At 41.8% G+C, this 24,614-nt stretch overlaps 2 protein-coding genes across 7 annotated transcripts in view; one reads left to right on the top strand and one right to left on the bottom strand.

Annotated features, from left to right (window-relative positions):
- The window catches only part of LOC146513492 (voltage-dependent calcium channel subunit alpha-2/delta-4-like), a 108,880-nt gene that overhangs the window by 42,513 nt on the left and 41,753 nt on the right, over positions 1–24,614 (top strand). For all 5 annotated transcript variants that reach the window (XR_014875403.1, XM_085168742.1, XM_085168744.1 and 2 more), the window contains 9 exons: positions 596–667; positions 765–826; positions 1,402–1,469; positions 1,626–1,671; positions 1,825–1,922; positions 2,040–2,130; positions 2,350–2,442; positions 6,473–6,594; positions 7,698–7,766. Coding sequence is in view for 4 of the 5 variants with exons in the window: in XM_085168742.1 (XP_085024868.1) it covers positions 596–667; positions 765–826; positions 1,402–1,469; positions 1,626–1,671; positions 1,825–1,922; positions 2,040–2,130; positions 2,350–2,442; positions 6,473–6,594; positions 7,698–7,766 (721 nt within the window). In the remaining variant the exon portion in view is untranslated. The remainder of the gene's footprint in view (positions 1–595; positions 668–764; positions 827–1,401; positions 1,470–1,625; positions 1,672–1,824; positions 1,923–2,039; positions 2,131–2,349; positions 2,443–6,472; positions 6,595–7,697; positions 7,767–24,614) is intronic.
- LOC146513493 (leucine-rich repeat-containing protein 52-like) lies at positions 546–22,734 on the bottom strand. Of its 2 annotated transcripts, XM_085168760.1 has the most exons (4): positions 21,450–22,734; positions 12,126–12,259; positions 11,109–11,774; positions 546–10,860 (listed from the first exon to the last, which is right to left on the bottom strand). In XM_085168760.1, the coding sequence occupies exons 2-4, from the start codon at positions 12,169–12,171 to the stop codon at positions 10,391–10,393; spliced, it is 1,182 nt and encodes a 393-aa protein (XP_085024886.1). In that variant the 5' UTR covers positions 12,172–12,259; positions 21,450–22,734; the 3' UTR covers positions 546–10,390. The 2 variants fall into 2 exon arrangements, with proteins under 2 accessions (XP_085024886.1, XP_085024885.1); XM_085168759.1 differs by lacking the exon at positions 21,450–22,734 and having other exon boundaries at positions 11,109–16,851.

The raw sequence follows: 24,614 nt of genomic DNA on the forward strand, positions 1-24,614 counted from the left end.
AAATACACAAAACAACAACAAAGAAACAAAGACTGAACAACTACAAACTCTGATCAATTGCAAAAAGAAAAAAATCGCTACAAAGTGACTCTAAACAACTATAAAGAGATTCAAAGAGCTGCAAATAAACTCTGAACACCTGCAAAGACTCAAAATAATGCAATCCAAATGCACCCAAAACACTTGGTGAGACTCAAAAGGATGCTAAACAGAACATCTCGAAACAGAAATGAGAGAAAGACTGAGTGTGAGACTTTGATATTAGATAAAATGAATATTGATAAAGTTTACCTTTATGTACAGAATCTGAATATCGCAAAATATATTTAAAAATTGCAATAATATCATATCGTGGGATGTATGGTGATTCCCACCTCTATTGTACAGTGTCCTTGGGTGCTCTGAAAGGCGCTATTTTTAAATAAAATGTGTTATTATTATTATTATTATTAAATCCCTTCGCATTTAGTAATCCCTGATTTCTCTCTGCATGAGAGAATTTCTAGATTGGTTCAGTAGCATCAGTGTCTTTTTTTTCTTCAGACAGAAAAACATTTAAAATATATCTCAGAGTTTATTCTTTCTCTACTTTCAGCTGAGGACGGCCATGGTGAAAGGAGAGACGGGCACTCTCAGCCTGAACATCAGAGCGTCGGTGGATAAAGGGGTAATACTGAAGTCTCAGTCAGTCGATCGTAGAGTTTGTTTATTAAACGTGCCGATAAACTGCAGCATCACTGAGAAAATGATTCTTTGTGCCACAGAAAAGGCCGCTGTACCTCACCAACGAATACTTCTACACCAACATTGACGACACGCCTTTCAGGTAAACGCGCGGTCCGTCAGTCCTCTTGTGCCCCGTCTGACAGTTTGTTCTTCCGGTTGTTCACGAGTAGCACGGTGACATCATCGCTCGCTGGATTTTCAGTCAAACTTGTCAGTCAGCTGTGAAAGCATGTAGGGTCTAGCTGTACGCTGTTCATGCATCCTGACTTAATGTTTAGTCAGGGTAAAAAAAGGAAAACTTATCATAATGTATCACATAATTTACACAACATAAAATTTAGGTCGTGGGAATTCAATTCAATTCAATTTTATTTATATAGCTCCAAATCACAACAAAAGTCGCCTCAAGGCGCTTCCTCAAGGACCAACGAAGAAGATAGCAGCATAAATTCATCTCACAAGCCTGTAGTATGTGCTTATGGTCTTTAAAGAAAAGAAGAGATCATCAAAAATACAGAGGAATGGATCAAAACGTTTTTTATTGTATATTAGTACAGAAAATATAATGTCCTGTAATGTTTGAGCTTCATCCAGGAGGCCTCTAGAGGGCAGCATGGCACGCTGTACGGTGCAGAAATCAAATTAGTGTCACCGTCTCCCCGCCTGTCTCCGCAGCTTCGGCATGGCGCTCACCAAAGGTCACGGGAAGCTCATGTTTATGGGAAATGTATCTGTGGAAGAAGGTGAGGTTTCCCACAACTGCCCTCAGCACAGACTTGAAATCGTGTGCTGTGTGGACTGTTAACTACATGCTCTGCAACTCATTTCTTAAACTAACGTGAAGTAAACTTCTGTGTTTTCATTTGAACCGACTGAACTTTTTCTACCTTCCTTCTCAGGGCTGCATGATCTGACCTCACCAGATCTCACCATCGCCTCTGAGTGGTAAAAACCGTCCTTGATGATGATTTAAGACAAACGTTTTCAGCCAATTCATTTATCTGTTCTGACACTGACACAAATATATTAATGTTATTGGCCTGAAACCGTGTCAAACGTCCTGCAGAATACCTGGTTTAATAGATCTGTTTTCCTCAGGACTTACTGTGAGACGGACATCGACCCTGCTCACCGAAAGTACTCACAGCTGCAGGCCGCCATCCGCTACCTGCTGGGGAAGGAGCCTGACCTCGAGTGTAGGTTTTTGACACTCAAGCTTTAGTTTGTTCCCCTTTTCTGCGTTCAGTTAGAAGCTTTGGTCCAGGTTGACCTTGAATCTGCTTTCATTCAACTGAAGCTTTCCCATTAACCAGGTGACGAGGTGCTGCTGTCGCAGACGCTGTTCGACGCCGTGGTCACAGCTCCGCTTGAGGCCTACTGGAACACCCTGATGCTGAGCGACAGGTCAGGCAGGAGACATGACATGCCCTGACGTTTTATTGGTTATGAGATGTCCTAAAACCTAAACAGATAAAACCAAAAATATCTAGAAGATCAATTGAGGTGTTTTACTTGTAAAAACTTTTGGGGCTTTTCTTGGAACGTGTGACGTTCGTCCGATTTTTGCTCCTGATAAAGAGCTGATTTCCCTTTCAATCTTGTGTTACTGTTGTTTGCATGCAGGGTGGAGCCAGGGGTTGAGACGGCTTTCCTCGGTACTCGAACCGGCCTGATGAGGGTTGTGAGATATGCAGGAGTGGAGACCAGAGTGGCAAAGTAAGACCCAAAATGAACAGAAGCACAAAAAATACCTGAATACTGGAAAACATGATGGCAATTTACTTTATTTTTTAATGGCAGCAACTCGGTTCTGTAATGTGCAAGCATAGTAGTGATGGGATTTCCGGCTATTTTTAGAGAACCGGCTCTTCAGGTTGTTTTGTTGCTTTAATTAATTTATTATTAACAATAATATAAAATTATGCACAAAAGGAATTACTAATGTAAAAAACAAAAGTGGTTTTATTTATATATGTTTATATATAAATATATGCGGTGGCCCTTAGAGACAAAGCACGTACAAACTCCAAAACACATTTCTAGCTTTAACTGAACTTCCAAAACAGCTACCTAGATCACTTAAATTACACAATTGAAAGCATGTGTGTATTGTTTGTGTATTTATACACAAGCACTCATATATATTCAAATAATTTAAAAAAAGTTCATTTACCTGTTACTACCACACACCAAATCTGGTCGTTGGTACTTGCTGGCTTGTGTAGCCACGAGGTAACAAAAGCTCAACACTGCCCCCTAGCATCCTGGAGCACTTCTGTTGTGTTTTGTACGTGTTTTGAAGTTTGTATGTGTTTTGGAGTTTGCACGTGTTTTTACGTGTTTTGGAGTTTTTACGTGTTTTGGAGTTTGTACATGTTTTTACGTGTTTTGGAGTTTTTACGTGTTTTGGAGTTTTTACGTGTTTTGGAGTTTTTACGTGTTTTTACGTGTTTTGGAGTTTGTACGTGTTTTGGAGTTTTTACATGTTTTTACGTGTTTTGTTGTTTTTACGTGTTTTGGAGTTTTAACGTGTTTTGTAGTTTTTACGTGTTTTGGAGTTTTTACGTGTTTTTACGTGTTTTGGAGTTTGTATGTGTTTTGGAGTTTGTACGTGTTTTTACCTGTTTTGGAGTTTTTACGTGTTTTGGAGTTTGTACGTGTTTTTACGTGTTTTGGAGTTTTTACGTGTTTTGGAGTTTGTACGTGTTTTTACGTGTTTTGGAGTTTGTACGTGTTTTGGAGTTTGTATGTGCTTTGTCTGTAGGGGCCACCGTAAATATACTTTTATTTATTCACTCCACATAAAATGTAATAAATAAAATATATAATACAAAAACCAACTATTCACATTTCAAATTTTAACTATTTAAATTTTCAGCTTTTTTCTTTTAAACAAATTTAAAGTGAAACAACACAAAACACTGCAAACCACAACACAATTAAATATAAATTATAATATGAAAACAAAAAGAAGATGCATATTCTTTGTCATATGGGCCTGCATGAATAAACTTTCTGTATCCTTTATCATCTGCAACTGAAAATAGTTGTGGATGATTGCTATACCTTTCTAATGTGACGTTGTTGTCCCTGGCTCTCTTTCTCTCTCTCTCCCTCCCGCTCTGTTCCTGTGCTACTGAGTGTAACTACCGCCCCGGCTCTAAGAGCCATTTCGTTCGCGACCGACACATCACTAAAGCATAGGGTTTACCTAAACACAGATTCCCTACTTTTCCTGCTCCCAGGAGTTTTGAGCAACAGATTATTTGCTGCAGAGATGAGCCGTTCCCAAAATCATGAACAGAATACTAATGTCTCCCCATTTGCCCTACCAGAAAGGAAAAAGCAAAATATTGAGATTTCTGTGACCAAGAATATGAGAAAAAGGTGTTCAGCAAATCTCACTCCCACTAACCTGACACTAAGTGCTCTTATTTACAGTGCATAATCACTGGTTTAATTTACTATTTACAGAATATTTACAAGTGTCTCACAGCTATATAGAAGCCTGATTCCAGCATCTACAAACTCCAGTTCTGATTTCCACTCAGTCCATTTCCTCCAAACTCGCAGTTTAAACAGGAAACTTGATGCTGGCTGATTGTTGGGTGCAGATAGGGGTGAAGAGAGGAAAGAGGTGGATGTGACCCGTGTCACCATCAAACACACAAACTCTGCTAGAAGTGTTTCCTTAGCTGATGCAATCTTCTGCGTGATATTAAAGGATTAGACAATCAGTCAAGCTCTGTGTTCAGGCAGGGCCTGAGCTTCATAAACACGGATTATGTCACCGCAGTGCTGCAGTCCACAGCTTCAGATGTTCCCATGCAGGTTATAACTGTATATTTCTCTCCTTTTCCACAGTGGGACGTTTTTAGGTTTTTAGAGCACTTTTATCCTAACTCAGACAGCAGACATGAAACTAATATCTCACATTATCAGCGTCTTTTACTGTTAGGCCGCTATGTGGACTCTTCCCTTCTGTCTGCATGGTTCTGTTCGTGCAGATATTCCAGCGATTTTCCTGTTTTAAGCAGCCGTGTTTGTATTACAGTTCAAACTTATCTTGCATCTGCAGTTTTACACTGGCCTGAGCACGCACTTGTGGCTCATTCGGATGCTTTATAGCTGCACTCAAACCTGCATCTAACCTCCTGCGCCATCACTCATTTTAAATTGGTCGTATAGCTCATCTCACTGCACAGCTGCTATCATTAACCTGCACGTTTGCGCAGTTTGTTAGAACGTATATTGATCGACTTTCTCTGCAATAACTCGAATGATAATAACTGTAAGGTTAATCAGAGCCTTTTTTACAAGCTCTGTAATGATCACAGTTATCTCCAATGAGAGAAACAAAAGTAAAATAAATAAAAACAAAACAAAGCATTATAACATCTTCAAGGTGATACTGCTTTTCTGCAGGTGTGCTGCATCGGTGCCTTTTGAGAAACAGCCAACATCTCCACATTTCCAATATTTGCTATTAATTATTTAAATCTATTAAAATTCATTTGTCACATTAAGAGTATTTCATGCAAGAAAGTTAATAAAGATAAACTGAGTGGACCGGATTATTAACGTCTACGTCATCAAACCTTCTCCTGGTGTCAAAAAGCTGCTGTTGGGTTTACCAAAGAGGCTCAGGGGCAGTTTTGGAACTGATAGCCCACGACAAACAGACGCCTGATGCATGCTCATTCATATACGAAGATGCAGTCGTTCATTTCAATAATTAGCACAACGCAGTGAGGGACTCAGATTGTTGAGGGACTCAGATTGTTGAGGGAGTGATTGATATCCTAACAAAAATATTCCAGTGTAGGTTTGACTCGTGCTTCTCTCTGAAAACAGTGCAGCAGTTCAGATACATGAGAGGAAAAGGGGACTGAAGAAGAAAAATCTAGAAGCCCAGACCTGTTGTAGTGTAACTAAGGGAGCATTCAGAGTCACCTGATTAAAACCTAACAGGTCCTAGCAGGTCATAAGGTTGGGGTTCGATTCCTGTCTGCTCTAGTGCTTGTGCAATGGATGAATGAGGCAAGTTGTGTAAATCCTTGAGTGCTCATCTAGAGAAGAAAAATCCAATATAAAAATCAGTCCATTTACCTTTTACATGGTGTAAATAATAACAAAATGACTGGCAATGTGCACATTTACTCACGTGACACAGTTATGGTGTAACTCCAACAGGTGGTCTGGACCTGACAGCAAATATATCTTATGTGCTTCTGCAAAGAGTTCAGGTTTATGTGGCGAAATACTTTCTGCTTTCAGAACAGCACCTTTTGTGTTGCTCTCCTAGCTGCAGCTTTTCAACACTGTTTGTGCTCATTATTAGCTAGACAATTCCTCTGTACTATTAGCATAAAGAAAATTGTGTTATAACACTAACTGCTGGAACCATATCTTCTCCCTCCCTCCTTCTTTCTTTAAAAATAATAATGTCACATAATAATCAGCACGATCCCAGCTGATACAATCCAGCTGGTTTAAGAATTGTTGTTATAGCTGCTTCCTGCTGTGGACTATCAGAGTTTGTAACCTTTGTGAGTTCTTTGAAGTGAGTGAAGTAAAAAAATGTTCATCAGTAGCACAAAGAACAGGTTTGTGTTTGAAACAGTAGATGATTAGAAATAAATAGTAAAATTAGAGCTTCCAGTTGCACACTGACCAGTTCAGTCAACGAGCCTAGGAGTGAATTTCAAAGTAAAATGTTGTCTGAGGATGATTGCTCACTTTGCAGGAAGTTCCTGACTCCAGGTGATAAACATAATCTGTTCACCATCGATCACTTCCCGCTGTGGTACCGCCTGGCTGTAGAAAACACTCCTGGAAAATTCTACTACTACCCAGTGAATGACAAAGGTTTGTTTGTGACGAACCCCTGAACACATCTGCAGTAGGGCTGCCACGATTAGTCGACTAGTCACGATTACGTCGACTATCAAAATCGTCGACGACTGATTTAATAGTTGACGCCTCGTTTGAAGCTTTGTAAGATCACAAAAGCCGCAGGAATAAGTAGTAGGATTTAAGAGTGTAATAACGGACTGAAACAGGAGATGGCAGCACTGCATGTACAAGGATGCCAGCTGCCGTTAAACCCCAAAGAATAAGAAGCTGTGTCCCAGAATTCATAGCGCGGCCCAGCTCAGTTTCCAACAATGGCGGCAGCTAGTTAGTTTTAATGTTACTCTTATTATTCTTTCTGGGTCACAAAATAAACGTTAAACATATTTTCAGGCGAGAATGTAGCTGTGTAAACCTCAAATATCTGCTCAGTTTATCAAGACACCACATATTTTCAAAAGCGCTCCGACGCTTTCGGAGACGTCTGTTAGCCACTAGCTGGATAGCTAGCCGGGGGCTAGGCTCACTAGAGCCCGTGAGAACACCTGTCTTTCGCTACTCAGGTTAAACATGATATATAAGTCACTTAGATAACTTTAAAATGTTATTGTTTGGCTTTGTTCCGTGTTTTATTTGTTTCTGAGTAAATCGGTTTGGCTAAGTTAGCTAAGTTATAGTTTTTACACAGCTGAATAAACGTCAAGCAGACAACTGATTATCAGAAGTGTGAGATGCTCGAGAATATACTCCAGTGTCCTGTTATATTTTAGATAGCAAGGAGTTTATTAAACCGAAACAATCTGCAGATTTCATTAAAATTTAATAAACTATCATTTTGTCTTTATTTTTAGTTAGCACATACCTTAAACACTTAAAGCTGTAAGCTAATGATAGTTATATAAGAGCAGATGCTGCTGGTGCAATAAGTTGTACGTTTTACGTTCAATGGATGATGATCTGATTAGTCGACTAATCGCAAAAATAATCGGTGACTAGTCGACTATCAAAATAATCGTTTGTGGCAGCCCTAATCTGCAGAACAAAAAGTAACTCGTTATCATTGAATAACTGATAAGGTGATCTGTAGTTAATGTTGGGCGAAATGTTTTGCCCCTCAGGAGTGAAGTACATCATAGCGACGACATCGGTGACCGTGTCAACTGAAGGAAAGACGGCCGTGGCTGGAGGTGAGTTTCAAACAAGTGGTGGAAGAGCTATGATGTTCACCTTCTTCATCTTCATCACAAAAACACAGCATGCACTGTCATTATCGCGTTTTCCTCTTGCTTTAGTTGCTTACTGTTTCCTTTATTAATCCGTGACAGCCAAAGCAAATCAGCATCTAAAAGGGAGCTGGAGTTAGCTGTGGAGACCAAACATTAGGGGTGCAACGATACACAAAATTCACGTTCGATACTTTGGTGTCACGGTTCGATATTTTTTCAATACAAAAAAAATGTTCATGCCTTTTTAATTTGTCATTTATTAAAATTATAAATATATATTTAACTCAAAAGTACAGTTTTTAAATTTAATGTTGCTGAAACAACAAAGTAATAAAATAAATCTATCTGATTGAGAAATCCCTCATCTTTGGAAAAGAGAGTTTATTACAGAGAAATGTCTCTTTCCAAAATAAAAGCTCTACTATACGCTTCTTCTGGGCTATATTCTCAGCAGCATATTAAACATATCAGGTCCCCATAAGGAGAATCATGTGCTAACGGCTGTCTAAATGACTCGGGTAAAGTTTGTAGCATGCGTGCTTGTTGTTTTTGTCTGCTTCCACTTGTCTTTGCACGAGGATGATGTCGGAGTAAATGTGCAGTCATATTCGTTGTGTTCCCACTAGTGCTGTCAGCGTTAATCTCGTTGAAATGACGTTAACGAGCTACCGCAGATCGCCCTGTGCGTGGGGCTGGACGGCGCTAACTGCGCTAACACGCTAGTTCCCACCAATGTAATTGAGCATTGCGTGGCAAATCCAACATACTGTTTTACTTTAGTCCCTGACGCGCTTACCTTCAGGGTCATACGTCACATGAAAACCAATATAGTTCCAAACGCCAGATCTGAATGAGGGAGGGGGAGGTTCAATTTGCCATGTTGCAACGAGAGCTTAGCTTCTGTCTTGCTAGCTTGCCCTGCGCTCAGTGAATCTGCGTTCGTCTACTCCGCCTAGGCTGCACTGTTGAGCGCAGATCCACTGAGCGCTCAACACAGACAGCATCGTCAGAAGGAAAGTTGATCAAATAAATTAATAATTTTGTATTGTTCATACATATGCGTACCAAACCGAAAGCACTGTATTGAACGGTTCAATATAAATACGAGTATCGTTGCACCTCTACCAAACATGTTTATTTCTGTTGGAAAATAAGACATTTTAACATGGGAGTCTATGTGGGTGGAGTCACTTTAGAAGTCAGCTCTGAGTGGCACTTTGAGGAACAGCAGTGGCCATATGCTGACCATTTTCAGTTGTTCTTCTTGAGTCGGGCAAGAGCAAAAGATAATGAAGATATTGAAGGTCATACAGTGGTCAGCAAGAATCCTCACTCAAATCGCTTCGTGTGGGATTTTTACACCACGTGACATGAAGCATGTGGTGAAGCTGCCTGCAACAGCAGCGGCTATCGTCGAATTAAACTGTAACATGCAGTGGAAATGAAGTTCAAGGTAACTTCTCCTCCCCGGTCAAAAGCAAAGGAGAACACGACTCTCAGAACTCTGTAAGGAAGTAGTCCTCTCACTCACATTTAAGAACAGCGATTTAGAGGTTGTGAAATGGACCAAAAACACTCCATCATGTTTGCAAGTTTGACGGTAGAACCTACACTAGACGCCACATTTCTTAAATATTTTCAGATGAAACAAGAAAACTGACTGATTCAAGTATCATAACACTCAGGTGTGTAATAATGAATGTGATGAGGCTGTTTGTCACTGGTTAACTTTGGTTACTGGTCTTGTTTTGTGGTTGCAAGGTAATTTAAAAAGAAAAAATACCCAGTTTAGATAAATAAAGAGTTTATTACCTTCAGCATGATTAACAGTCCTTGAGTTCAATTACACATGTGAGCTGATCTCCTCACGCTCTTTCTTTACTTCACAATGTTGGAGATAATAGTCATCGCTGTTTCGTTGTGCTGGATTAGAAGCTGTTGCAGCTCTAAGCTCGCCCTCTAGGTGGCAGTACAGCTCTAGTATTGTTTGAATGCAGTTAACCTGTGATGAAGCTTAAAGCAGCATTTACCTGACAGCGGCAGAACTCTGATGTGGTTCAAAGTGTTTGTTATTCTGAGGAGATTCAGCGGGGGCATCCACCTAACACAGGTACAAAGAATTACTCTGCAGAACGGGGACTGTAAAACACGCACAGCTGATTAAGAGAAAAGTAATTTTTTGCAGGACGCATCAACAGAAATGTCACACATTCACAGACGTTTGTACTTTTTGACTTTGTGCTTCTTGGGCTCAGATCCAAAGACGGGAACTAAACGTAGATTCATATTTCTAAAGAAGAAACACACATGAAGGGAAAGTCAAGGTGCGGAAGTGCCAAACAGCAGCTCGAGAGAAGTTTCAAAGCTGGCTGAGGGATGCAGCGCAGGGAATAACAATTCACAGAGCATCCATACATTAAAAGAAGTACTGCAGAATCACAGCTTCACTGGATTTAGTCCGCTCCATTAAGCTGCACGATCAGTCCCCACCCGGAGAGTTTCGCCCAGTGAGCTGCAGGCTTTCTCTCTGCAGACCTCGTCTCATCAGCGATGAGAGCTGAAGTACAGAGGCAGAAATCAGCGTGTTAGAAACTGCTGATTCGATAACTGTGCACGAAGCCGCAGGCCTCTTTGGGCGGCGTTTCCTCCAGTGAGGTCGGGGATGACGTCTGCCCATCCTCCAGGTCGGTGTCGGCTCCAGACTCAGCCATCAGGGGCTGCCCGCGGCTCTTCATCTCTTTCTGGTAGCGTGCTACCAGCGAGGCGTACACGCACCCGTAAGTCGCTGCCACAACCATCATGACGCACACTGTGCCGCACACAACGGCCGCAACTACCTGCGTGCCCTGCGCCCGGCGGACGCTCGCGGGTCTGTAGCGCTGACGGATGCAATCGTCGGCGCTTCCGACCCGGCCGGGCGGGCAAAGAGGCCGGGTGGCGCCTTCCTTGGTTGAAGTCTGGAGGCAGTAGCTGAACATCTCTGCTGGCACGCTGCGGATGTCCCTGCCCTTCAAATCCTCCGGGAGGCTGCACTGCATCACATCTACCTGCCCATCTATAAAACAGATGGAGAGGGGACACAAAAACAAGGGGAGAGAAGGAGGAAGGGAGAAAGAAGGGAACCAGGAGAGACAGGGAAGGATTGAAAGATATAGAGGTCATTGTACTCTTAGATGTCTGTGCTCAGCATACATCCATCCTGCAGAGCGGAGATTAATTGCTTAGATTATACAGCCCAGACTCGCTCCGGTACAGTCTTAAAGTATTTGAGATATGGAGAGGCCTGCTAATAGCCCTGCTCACCCCTGTAAATCAACCACTCCATCCAGTGCTTGAAGTCTCTCAGCTTGCAATCGCATTTCCAAGGGTTTCCTACCAGCAGGAGGTGCTGTAGCCCCACCAGGGGTTCAAATGTGACTCTGTCCAGGGTGACAAGCCGGTTGCTGGCCAGAGACAGCCAGGTGAGTCTCTGAAGCCCATCCAGCAGGCCCTTGGGCAGCCACAGGAGGCCGTTGGAGGACAGATCGAGTTCCTGCAGCCGCCACAGCCCCTTGAAAACCTCCTTGCTCAATCCATTACTCCCCTGACTTCCATTGAAGGCCTCGACTGTCACTGTGCCGCTATTGAGTTTACTGAGGTAGTTGGTGGACAGGTTTAAGCGGCGCAGGCTGTTCAGGCCTAGGAAAGCTCCTGGCTGCACGGTTGAAAAGTGGTTCTTGGAAAGATCCAGTACCTCCAGGCTGCTGAGGTTGGACAGCTCAGCTTTGCCCAGGAAGGTGAGATTGTTCTGGGGTAGGTGGAGTGCCAGAGAGTCCTGGGCGAGCAGCCCAAGGATAGGCGTCAGAGAGAGGAGTCCAACAGCGGTGCAGTCAGTCGTATTGCCGTAGCAGGTGCAGACACCAGGACAGCCTGTGACCGAACCCAGAAGTCCCAGCAGAACCAACGCCAGAGCGGACAGAGCCACGCAGACTGGAAGACACGAGAAACAAACAGAATAAACTATCAGTACATATTTTAGAAACATTTAAACCTCATGCATTAACTCTGTGAAGCTATATTCAGTTTAATGTTGTAAACTTGCAAGCCTACTTCCCTCAGTTTACCTAAATTTGCTTTTTAATGAATCATGGTAGATTTTCCTCTGTTATAAGCAGATCACTGCAGATTAATTCCTGCAGCGACTCATGTTGACGTCTCAGTCACCAGCGCTGGAGTCTCTCAGGTTTGTCGGCACACTTAATTTTAGCTTACTGGTAGGTAAACTATACATTATATTTAGGTGAAGATATAGGTTTTGTATAGTATATGAATTGGACTCACCCAGTCTCTCCAGATGACTTCGTCCATACTGGTGCTGGTTCTTCATGTCTGCCACATCAAATCCACTGAAACCTCAGGCTGCCATCCAGCTGTTCTTTCTCTCGGCACGCAAACTTTCAGCTTTGGAGAGTGTCCTGAAAAAAAATGTACATGCAGAGCTAAACATGAATTTGTCAAACGCTGAGTTGCAAATTGTTCCCCAATGTGAACTACTATTGAGATCTTTTACAAAAAATAGTTGCAAATATTATTAATCAGCACAAGACTGTAGCCTAAAGGATAAGGTACTTAATTAGTTTCATAAACACAAAAAATATATTTTATGATATGAGTAAAAGAGTATAAGTAAAAGTTATAATACTACCATTAATACTGTATAATGTTTAGTTTCAAAATGTACTTAAAGAACTTCATGTAACTTAAGTTCATAAGAATTTCTTTAATGCTGAAACATGAAGATGAACTAAATCTTTACAATAAATAGTTTAACAAGTCTGATATTTCCATCCAAAAGTAAAGTAAAAGTGCAAAGAAATACTGGAGTATAAGTATTGTATGTATATAGTATATGGGCATTGTAATAGTACCATTACTAAGGCTACGTCCACACGTACCCGGGTATTTTTGAAAACGCAGATTTTTCTATGCGTTTGCACCTTTCGTCCACACGTAAACGGCGTTTTTGGTCACTGAAAACTGAGATTTTTAAAAACTCAAGGCCAGGGTGGATATTTTCTAAAACTTTCTAAAACAAGAAAAACGCAGAAAACGCAGCGTCAAAGATGTCCGCCTTTTTTGACGTCACACTGTGCGCCACGTTATTGTTTCGGTGAAATGAATTTCTACAATACTGTTACTGTTAATTGTTCTCTCTGCAGTGTTTAAATGCTTACATATACACACACAGTTACTGTCCCTCCACACATACGACTCGGTTCTGCTTCTATGCCCCAGCTTTGTTTACTTTTTCCCACCGAGGCTTCTAGACTTCTGATTGGCCAACATTTCTGCACAGTTAGGAATATATCGCCACCTGCTGCTTTAGCATGTTCCTAGCAGCGTTTTCCTTCATTTCTGCCTTTACGTGTGGACGGGATTATTTTTTTAAAACGAAAACGGAAAATCTCAGTTTTCAAAAATACCCGTGTACGTGTGGACGTAGCCTAAGGCTACTGAAACGAATGTAGGGTTCAGAGGGAAAGGAAAAGGTTCATGTATACTGTGTGTATGCGCCCCTCCCCCTAACGAACAAATTTTATCCAAAATATGAAAATCTGTCATGTTCCTGGGTCTTTTGACCCAGCGTTTTAAGTTTTAGTTTATTTGAATGTTATTTATGTTTAAGTTCATTAGATTAGCGAAGTTCATTTGGTTATTAGACTCCTTGTGTTTTCTTCCCCTGTATTTAAGTTTCCCTCACCCTTTGTGTTTCATGCTGCGTGTCTTATGTTATCAAGTTTGTATTATCATGTTCGTCTCATGTTTCCTGTTTTATTTTGAAGGAGTCGTGTGTTCTTTGTTCATTGTATTTAGTTTCACTTCCCTTGTCCTGTCATTAGGCTCATGTCAGTCAGCTGTTCCTCCATGTGTTCCCACTTCCCCTAATCACTTCCTGTGTATTTAAGTCCTCTGTTTTCAGTGTGTCATTGTCAGGTTGTTCTGTCACAGTCTGGCGAGGGCAGACTGTAGGGGTTGACAAAAGGACCCAAAACGCAGACTCCAGGGAACAGGGAACTGTTGAAATGTTAACAAAAAGCGAGCCGTTTAATATGGCTGGTAAAAAAGGTACAAACAAAGGGCAAACTGAAGCAAAATTAACACAAACCTAAACTGGGAAATCTAAACAAACAATAAGAAAAACCTAGACAAGAAACTTGGAAGCATGGCATAGCATAGGAAACATGGCGTGGACAACAGACGACCTGACCATGACACACTGAAAACAGAGGACATAAATACACAGGAGGTGATTAGGGGAAGTGGGAACACGAGGAACAGCTGACTGACATGAGCCTAATGACAAGACAAGGGAAGTGAAACTAAATACAATGAACAAAGAACACACGACTCCTTCAAAATAAAACAGGAAACATGAGACAGACATGATAATACAAACTTAAATACAGGGGAAGAAAACACAAGGAGTCTAATAACCAAATGAACTTCGCTAATCTAATGAACTTAAACATAAACAACATCCAAAAAAACTAAAACTTCAAACGCTGGGTCAAAAGACCAAGGAACATGACAAAATCACTCATTCAAACGACTTCAAACTCGGCACTCCACTTACTCGGGCTCCCAGCTGCACACACAGATAGTTTGAAGAGGATTGATGAATGTTTTTGGAACTAGATAAAGAAAATATAGAATAGAATAATCCTTTAATTGTCCCACAAGGGGAAATTTGGTTGTAACAGCAGCCAAAAAGACAAATATACTACAAACAGTACACAGGACACGGAACAGAAACATACACAGTTTTTCTTACATATTTACATTAAGGACAATGGTTACTATAAACCAAAATATATGAAACTACATACAGACATACTCATAGCGTCCAGTGACCGTCCTAGCCATGTCTGTTAGGTAAGACGAGAAGGTGAACTGGACTTTAATTTGGGGATTTTGGACGACTGGGGAAAAAAGCCTCCCTTTTAGAATAACAGGTCATCTTTGTGATGCTTTATCTTTATTCAGGTTCACATTTATCCACTCACTGCTGTCTTTTCCTTCTGGTCCAGGGCTTCAAACTGATTGTTTCCTTTCTACAAGCCTGTTTTTAATTTAAATCACAAAGAGTGCAGCTCAGTATGGAAGATTAAGTGGAGTATGTCAGATTAAAAACTACAGACTTGTGCTGTAATGGGCAGCTTTTTTGCACGCCCTCAATCCTTTTCATTCTTCTCCTTTCTTGCTCAGAGAAAACGCACAATGCGCTTCATGCTGAAGTGGAATAATCCTCTGTGTTTTCATCCACCAACATCAGAGGAAAAGTCATTGCCAACTTTTGTCTTCTTAACGCCCACTCGCAGTTCCTGTACGCTGTGGATACAGTACAGCATTGTTTCACACATGCAATCGAGAAAACTGTTTAAATTTTTTGACGATTCTCTCTTTTTTATATAAAAAAAAATCGCTGACTTTACTTCTCTTGATATCTTTGGATGTTTGGGGCACTTCTGATATGCAGAGGAAAGCGTGCAGGGGGAGATGAAGCTGCAGTGGAAAAAGAAAAGTGCTGTCACTCCACCATCCATCTTTAACTGCTGTAAAGAGCTGGAGAAACGCTGCCTCAAGGTCTTTCTTTTGTTGCAGGTCCTTCTTTTGTTAACTTGGCACAAAGATGTCCGTCACTCTGCTGCGAACTGTGCGAGGCAGAAAGTCGCCTTCGGGGCACAACTGACATTAGAAAACAGGGGAAATTACAATGCAGGTATAGAAGCGAGATAATGGCTCCCTCAAAGAATATTTGACGTCACTTTACAGCATCAAGAGACCAGGGGAAAAAAATCAGGGCCTTCATCCCTGGATGATATTGACAGGCACATCCTCTGTGTATGAATAGAAGATAATGTACTGTAAGTACTGGTGCTCAGAGTGTCTGCAGGATTAGACCGTCCTCATCAGAAGCCGTCACCTCAACAGAACCAAAGCAGAGGCAGAGTAACCCCTTTGGCTTTTGTGTTCTGCACACTGAATCCTGCAACGAGACTTTGAGGGACAGCTGTCGTTTGCATTTGATCTTCAGAGTTGCCCTTAAGAGGATGAGCATGCAGAATCACCTCTGATGCTTTCTGATGTTGGTGCTGGATCCGAAGTATTTGTAGAAAGAACAAAATCTCACATTGTATAAATCCTTCAGGCAGAGCTGAACTCGATGTCCTTATCCAGATCCCTTTACTTTGGGATTAAAGTACCAGTGAGCACCCTCGGTGCTCTACACCCGCCCGCCGCTGCACACTCAAACACATGCGCAGCCGCGAGCCGAGGACCAAAAACAAACGTAGGGGCTGGTGTGTCATCTTCTGTTTATCAATCTGTGAAGTTGCTCCTGGCTTTCTATCCTCAGTCGTTCGCTCCTTGTAGCTCGCCCTCCTCTCTGCCCTACTTGGCGTCTCCTTCTTTGGACTTTTAAGGACACCCCCGAGAGCGCAGAGGCTGCTGGGTGTAGGTCGAGGACGCTAGGTCCAAAATCAAATTTTCCCAGTGGGTTTATTCATAAAAGAATACAGTCAAGGAAAGACTGCTGGGTTTTTTCTGATGGAGGCTTTTGATGCTAGCTCTGGTAAATACCTGAGTTAGTCTATTGTATGACTCAAAATGGAAGCAAATATTTAAAATATAAATAGGATAAAGCTTTAGTTGCATGTTATTTTGCAGATTTTAAACTCCAAATCAGCGGTCCCCAACCTTTTTTGCGCCACGGGCCGGTTTATGTCGGACGATATATTCACGGACCGGCCTTTAAGGTGTCACAGATAAATACAACAAATGAAACCAGTATTGGTACCAAAAAAGGAAGATTTATTCATAACACACGGGAAAAGACCCAGGGAAACCGAGTTAACGATATAAAAGATTAAAAAATAACAATAAAAACTTCACACCGAGCCTCAAATCTTGCAGCCCGGTACCAAACGACTCATGGTCCAGTACTGGTCCATGGCCCAGGGGTTGGAGACTGCTGCTCTAAATTAAAAAATAAATAAATAAATACTAATCAGCAGTGTACAATGAGTTAGAGTCATGTTAAACCGATGAATATATTATTATATTATATATTAATGGATCAAAATTGATGTGTAATAAAGTCTACGCTTATTTCTTCCATGGGAAGTGAGAGGGTAAGTAGCAGCAAGGTGCTGCTAATCAAATTACTTGATTAACTGATCATCAGCAAGTGTGAGCAGCACAAGTTTTGTCACTTTGTCACCTGATTTAAAGTATTTAAGTATTCTGTGTTAACACATTCTCAGCAAATTCACCCGGTGCAATGGTCAGAGAACTACGGAGCCCCGCAGGGGACATGGGAGAAAAAAAAATTAAGACGGACTTTTGCAAGATCTCGCAAAACAAACTCGGGATCTCGCAAAACTTTTGTGAGATCTCGCAAAAGTTTTAGCCGCATTCTTCCCATTAGCTTGAAGCTAACGGGAGGTCGAGACCTGCTACAGCCGGGAGGAACACCGCTTTCCCGGCACATCGTGCCTCGACCTCCCGGTCGGCTTCGAGCCAGCGTCCGAAGAATGCGGCTAAAACGTTTGCGAGATCTCGCAAAAGTTTTGCGAGATCCCGAGTTTGTTTTGCGAAATCTCGCAAAAGTTTTGCGAGATCCCGAGTTTGTTTTGCGAGATCTCGCAAAAGTTTTGCGAGATCCCGAGTTAGTTTTGCGAGATCTCGCAAAAGTCCGTCTTAATTTTTTTTTCTCCCATGTCCCCTGCGGGCCTCCGTAGAGAACAACCCAAAAGCTCCATCTCAGACTCTACAGGTTAGCTCAGGGAGCATATGTAGTAAACAAGCATGGCTTGTTTGGAAAGGTTGCCAGGAGAAAACCTCTTCTCTCTAAAAAGGACAGCACAGCTTAGGTTTGCAAAGCTGCATCTCAACAAACGAAAAGACTTTGGGAAAGATGTTCTTTGGACCAAAGTGGAGCTGTTTGGCAGTAATGCACAAACGGCTTATACTAACTGTCCACGTGGTGATAAGGGCCTGATGATTTGGGTTTGTTGTGCAGCCACAGGATCCAGGCACCTTGAGTCAGGTGTTCTCAAGCTAAACGTGAGGCCAACTGCCCAACAGCTAAAGCTTTGTCCAAAATGGATCATCTCGGATGCTGAGGTGGGCCCTTCAGAGAGCTGTGCATAAATAAATGTGGCAAACCTCAGTGAACTGAAGAGTGGACCAAATTCCTCCACAGTGATGTGAGAGATTGATAAAGTCGTCCAGAAAACAGTTTCTGTCCTGTGAAATCCTCCTTTTCACATGACTACTACTGATTCTATCAGGATGCTAAAACATCTTCCTTATTATGACTTTTTCTTAAGTACAGAGTAAATATTTGTTTCCCCACTTTGTTTGACTTTGAAACCATATTTTACAATCTTTAGTCTCCGGTGTAGTGCTACTAGTGCTATTTCTTTCAGAGCAAATATTCTGATTTCCTGTGGGACATCTCTGCCTTGTTCTTGGTCTCCTTCTCTTTAACCATTTAAAAAATCCTGGAGACGCCCCAGAGACCGAGACTTGCAGTGCCAGTATGGCCTCTGAGGATCTGCAGAGAAAGTATTTCATCCTATCCTGTGCTTTCCTACGTTCTGATAGGTTAGAAGTGTAAAAGTGCACTTTGCATGCTCTTCTACACGAGCATGTTTTTGATATATATGTGTATATATTTTCTGGGGCCATAAAGTACTAAAGTTTAATATCCAGCTCTACTAATCACACAGTATTGGGTTGTAGAACTCTTTGAAATAATTGCCTTCCTGTGGTTTGAGCTATACTGTAATATTCTTTGTGGGTTTTATGTCTCTTCAACGTTCAAACGTTTCCCACTCCAGAAGCCCATATTCCTCCTCATTCTGCAGGGCACAGCATGGATCCTCCCACAGTGACGTCCCAGTAAAAGCTTTCCCAGTTACAAAAACTGAAGCAAAATGTTCCTCCTGTGTTTCAACTTTATGGAGGTTTTGTGAGCAAACGGCTGTTGAGTCGAAGCAGCTTGTCAAATGCACCATCAGCCAGATTAGACGCCACCCACGCAGATGCGACGGGTCGCAGATTAAAACCCCAGTTTCAATCCCTGAGCAGGGCAGATGCCTGTGCAGGAGTCCAGATGTCGTTTAAACATCTGATCCCAGAAAACACCTCCTCCCGCCCCGCCCCCCGACCCGATCAGCCTCTGACCCGCGCTGTCTCGTTTTTTTTTATCGTACTGTTACCACACACACATCTGCTGTTTTGTTTGGCCTGTCAGTTGTAAACAATATAGAGCCGATCTCCTCATACACACTGAGCCACTCTGGTAAGAGCTAGCATCATGCAGCCATGATTTTCTTTTGGAGAATGTCACCTTGTTGGTTGTTGCTCTGCAGCAGTCTAAGTTCCACGCTGAGTGGGTCTTCCTATGTGTATATCAAGGAAGTGAGTTCCTTGGTTTATTTACGTTGATGCACGAGCTCAGTTATTATAATATTAAATGGTTGCTTTGTAGTCGGGTTAATTTAATCAGACATACTGGCGATTGGTAGCTGTAATACAACCAGTTTTATACCCATTTATTTGTATAAAGTGACACAAAAATCCAAATATTTACTTAATGTTTGTGAATAACAGTGTAATTGTCTTTATTTCAGCACCATGGTTAGCTCCTGGGGTAGATTAGCAACAAGCACTGTAGCCTCTGCCGGTCTTTTGCTGTGAATCGCTGCTCGCTAACACATTCATGTGCTGTCCTAGGGTCATTTTTGAACCCTGAGGACAACAGGTGTATGGCAATCGGGAGGACATTATGAGGGTTAATTAACTGCTTTTTATCACTAGTTTAAACAAGAAACAGACAAATAGTGACTAGTAAACACCCTGGAGTTCTACCTGGGCTTTAATAGGTTAATTCCAGTGTGTCAAAATAAATCCTTCTCATTTAGCAGGTTACATTTGTATTAATGGACCGACCTTAAAACCATTCCCCCTGACTCTGAGGTTAGTGGGGTTCAAGAAGCGAGCGTCAGTGAGGTTTGAATTAGGTGACGTCTGTGAATTATTGGGGATAATTCAGAGGATTTTGCTTTGTTTCAACCATTACTGAATGAAAGTCACTTGAATGAGTGACTGAAAGCATTATGTTATATGCATGTGCTAAATTACTGGGTGAAATTGATGTTTCAGTTATCCTTCCTCACATCTGCTGAAGGTAAAAGGCTGCAGGGCTCTGTGACATTTTACCTTTAGTTATTAACTCATCCCCAAGCTGTAACGCCACAGTGTTTCTTACACACTCCAAAAATCTGTTGTTGAATTGAGGCGAACTGGAGTTTCCCCCTCAGCTCCACGTCTCTCTGATCAAATTAGGTTTTTGTCCCGCTGTAACTGCCAGCAGTGGTTCTGGTCATTAAATCAGACCTCGAGGCTTCAAAAACATTTCCTCAAAAACCTCTCGATCGTTAATGCCGCTCTTATTTCTTTATATCATCTTTTTATTGACTGTGCGGTGATTCTAACAACAGCCTTCTCACTTAAAGTTCTCTCTTTAAGCCTTTCATTATCTGCTCAGGCTGAAATGGCGTAAGACAAATCAGCAAACAGCTTTCCACTTATGTGGAAAAGTGGAGGGTTATTATCTCAATTTAAAACTCCACTGTTCGGATTTTGTCATTGAAGTGCTGCCGTGTGACGTTCCCCGCTTCATCTGCAGTGCATCGCCGTGCTTTTCTGGGCTCTAACTTGGCATCCGGCGAGCTGCTTAATGGCCTCTGACAGGCAGTCTCCCCCCCCCCCCCCGTGGCTGCACTTTTCCTCCAAACAGCCTGAGAATGAGGCATCCGAGCGTTGGGTCCAAAAGGCCGAGAGCACAAACACACTGCAGCATCCACACTGAGGCGGGCAGGGAGACAACAGGGAGCAAGTAAACAACACACACATACACACTGAATACAAGCCAAACACACACACACAAGCTCACTCCCACACGCTTTTAGACTCTCTTTCTATTAAAAGCATCAGCTTGTACTCTGCATGGCCTGAAGTATGTGGACACCCAACGATTTCAGCCGTGTGTGTTGGATGAACGGGAGACTCCAAAGTCTGGACATTAACGGGCGTCACTAACAGCCCGGGTTCAGTCGAACACTGATGCATGGCGATGAGGTCTGGCTCACAGGCAGGATTCTGTGCAGATCTCCACACCACACTGGAAAAATCTTTCCTTTATGGCAATTTCCCGGGGCGTGGGGGGAGATGTCATGTTGAAACAGGAATAGGGGCAAACTGTGGAAACCCAAAGTACTCATTGCATGCCCTACAGCTGCAACAGTAAGTCAATATGCTATTTGAATCTACGGGACACGTTTGTCCAGTTTCACAATGGATTAAAAATGCAAATAATCGTCATGAATGAAATGAAAAGTTGCAGGTGTGGCAGAGAGATGAAACAGGCTGAAACAAACACTAAGTTAAAGTTACAGTGGATGAGTGTCCACTTATTTCTGCTCACCTATTGTTCACCCTCATGCACAGGTGTATAGACAAAAACACACACTTTCAAAGGCATGTTATTGAGCATGCACCCCCCCCCACACACACACACACACAATAGCCGCTCACCATCTGCTGCAGTTTCAGCCTCCAAAGAGAGAAAGAGGAGAGGAACTGTTCTTCTTCTCCTTCATCTGCAGCATTCGGTCAAGGCAGCGATTTCTGGATTCTGATTGAACCAGCTTTCTCTCTTCAAGGGCACAAAGTGGTTTCGCTTTAAAAGCCAGAAGCTCGAGTCTTTGTTCAAACCAGAATCTGGAGTTTTATTCCGGATCAAACGCGGCTCACATTTGTTCTCATCTTCGTTCACGTCGCTCGCTGTCTCGGCTTCCTCTGATCGTTGTGCGCTCTGTCCGGCACACACCCAGCCCACCGACTGAGGACGGGCGAGCCTCTGTGTGTAAAAAAAGAGGGGGAGAGAGAGAGGGCTAGGGAAGCCACATGCTGCTGCTAATGCTGCGTGTGCGCGCGTGGGTGTGTGTCGGTGCGCTGGAGCACCCGTCCTCTCTGCATCGAGTGTGTAACGTGCATTAAAGCTGTTTGACAGAAATAGTAACAGCAGAGTGCGTTGCAGCTGCAGGCTGAGCTCTGAATGAAGCGAGTCGGAGAGAAAGTAATCGGTAGTATTTCTTCACAGTGCCTTAACTGCTGCGTGTGCCAGGGCGGCAAATTTACAACGTGCTAGAGAGACTGAAACAATCGAATTTGTCAGAAGTATTAGTGTTTATATGAGACATCATGAGATGGATTTATGGAGACGATACAAAAACTTTGACTTCAGGTAACTGCTGATGCAGAGCACTGATCCCATATCAGTGTTAAATTAATAAGGCAGACCCCAATCTGGTCCACTGGACGGCTTTGGAAATGTGTGTGAGGGCATCAACTTTTAACTGTTTTATGGCAATTCCTGCTGATAAGGAAGTAAATAAGAACTAGATGAATAATTAAATGACAGAAAATTCTTGTGTTTCACAATCTACAAGATAGATTTCTTAGATGATGTGATCTTTTGCTTTTAAGTGTACCAAGGTCGAGGCTGGTTCATAGAGGTGATCGAGCATTTGCAGTCGTAGCGCCCAAGCTGTGGAATAATTTACCCCTACACATCAGACAGGCTCCCACTGTCAATCTTTTTAAATCTTATCTTAAAACGCATTTTTATTTATTGGCTTTTAATACAGCATGAGAGTTATTTGTTAATTCATATTTGGTGTTTGTTGTTTTATTAGGTTGTATTGTTGTACAGCACTTTGGTCAACGCTCCTGTTGTAATTAAATGTGCTATATAAATGATTAAACTATTAAACTATTAAATTTCTGATTTTAACAGTGTGGTTTCAGTAAAAAATGGACAATGGGCTGTGAAAAAAAGCAAAATGTTCCATTTTATAATTACAAGAAAGTCTGTGCAATGAGCTAACAGGACCTTGTCTGTAATTTTACACATTCATTTATTACAATTTATGCCCAAAGAGTCATGCTTGACAGACTTTTAATGTACTACAGCAGCATTTCTTTGTCATGTAGGGGAAAAAAATTAGATTTATTATTGAAATTGCACTTTTTTCCCTTCAATTTAAATATATCAGGGATTTACTGTGCAGTGAGTTTGACGTCCCTGGAATAAACCTGGAAAATGCTGGGACTCATCCTTTTATGTTTGAGGCAACGTTAGGCTCGACTTAAACACTTCTCTCCTCACTTAGCAACAAAGCATACCAAACGTGTATCACATTCAAGAATATAAATGTACTGAATTTCTCTTTGTTAGTAAAAGAAAAAAGAAAAGAAAGGAAAATTACTTAATAATTAGACAATCATACACAGGTGGCATAAAATAATGTGTCGATGACAACTTGTTACATCAGCTTAATTAAAGTTTTGTGGTTACATGGGACATAATGAGTTAACGAGCTAAGTCAAAACCTTTCGTACACATTCAGAGAGAAGCTCTTGGTGTATGTGACGATGTGCAATACCTCCAAACTGTTGATCCTTGCACTTAGCATCCTCCGTGCTACGTTAGCTCTCCGATGCCAGATGCTGAAATATGCATTTCTAAAAACATGTCAGTTTTCTGTTAATCTCCAACCTCTGCGAGGGAAAATATGTATGACCCGACCAGTTGGTGCTGGCTGATTGCACTTGTCTAAATGCACTTGCTAACTAACCACCAAGGATTAACTTTAAAAACAGTGATACCAACCAAAAATTGAGAATGTTCACCTTTTAATATAAAATTTTAAGCTGAAACTAGTGCATTTTAAATGGAGTCTTTAATACAAACTACAATCAACCACAGCAACCTGTTAGCAATAAAAGCAATCACAAGGAGCAGGCACTCAGGTCTCACCTCTGATTGGTTGTCTCTGTTTGTCTCGGGCCATAGCCTGACTGTTACTGGGGCTCTGCAGCCTGCTTTGCAACCCAGCTCCCCCTTTTCAAGCTGTGTGACTTCATCAGTGTTATATCTGCTGCTGCTATCAGTGCCTGCTGTGGTCTGTGTAGCGGGGTTTGCCTCTCTGTGGACGAGCAGGGAGGTCTCTGAACAGAGACATGCTGACAAGTATAAATTAGTGAAATGGAAAGAGAAGGAAATAACCCCCCTCTTTGTACTAACGTAGTCCTGACTGAACTAAAAATAATGAGTCTTACTGAAGCACAGTGAAAGATGAAATAGCAGATGCACAGAGGCTGAACTACACAAGCATCGGCCAGGAAAATAAAACACATATTTTCTAAGTAAAGATAAAGAAAACAGAGCAGGCCACTCGGGGCTCTTACTGCATCGTCAGATTTGCATTTCACATTCATAAAAACGGGTTAGATAAACTATATTGATCACCGTGGTGAAATCATCTTACCTCAGCAACACTGTAGCACGATCCAGAAACTACAAATGCAGTTATCAAAAACAATAAGAGGAATTTTCAAAGATTGCTACTGTAGGTAGAAATTTATATATACAGGCCAGTAAAGGTATGCATAAGTATATGGAATATTAAAGAATAAGATTAACACTATAAACAGAGCTGACAATAAATTGGATCATAAAAATTTTATGCGAGTGGAGCTCTCACTTTTTCAGCACACTCAACACAAATGTTGGTGGTCTATTAAAATAAAATGCAGGCTTCAGCTACAGATTAAAATACTCCGAGACAAATGGAGAATAACTGTTACCTGAATCCCTCGGTATTTGTGTGTATTTTTACTTTACGTCAAGAAGCA

The sequence above is a fragment of the Neolamprologus multifasciatus genome, chromosome 7, assembly GCF_963576455.1.
Source record: "Neolamprologus multifasciatus chromosome 7, fNeoMul1.2, whole genome shotgun sequence".
NCBI classification, from domain to species: Eukaryota; Metazoa; Chordata; class Actinopteri; order Cichliformes; family Cichlidae; genus Neolamprologus; species Neolamprologus multifasciatus.

Coding starts and splice junctions, on each gene's coding strand:
- LOC146513493 (XM_085168759.1), bottom strand. CDS start 11,829: ATGTTTCTAAAATATGTACTGATAGTTTATTCTGTTTGTTTCTCGTGT. Junction 10,861..11,108: donor GGAGTGGTTGATTTACAGGG/GTGAGCAGGGCT, acceptor TCTGTTTTATAG/ATGGGCAGGTAGATGTGATG.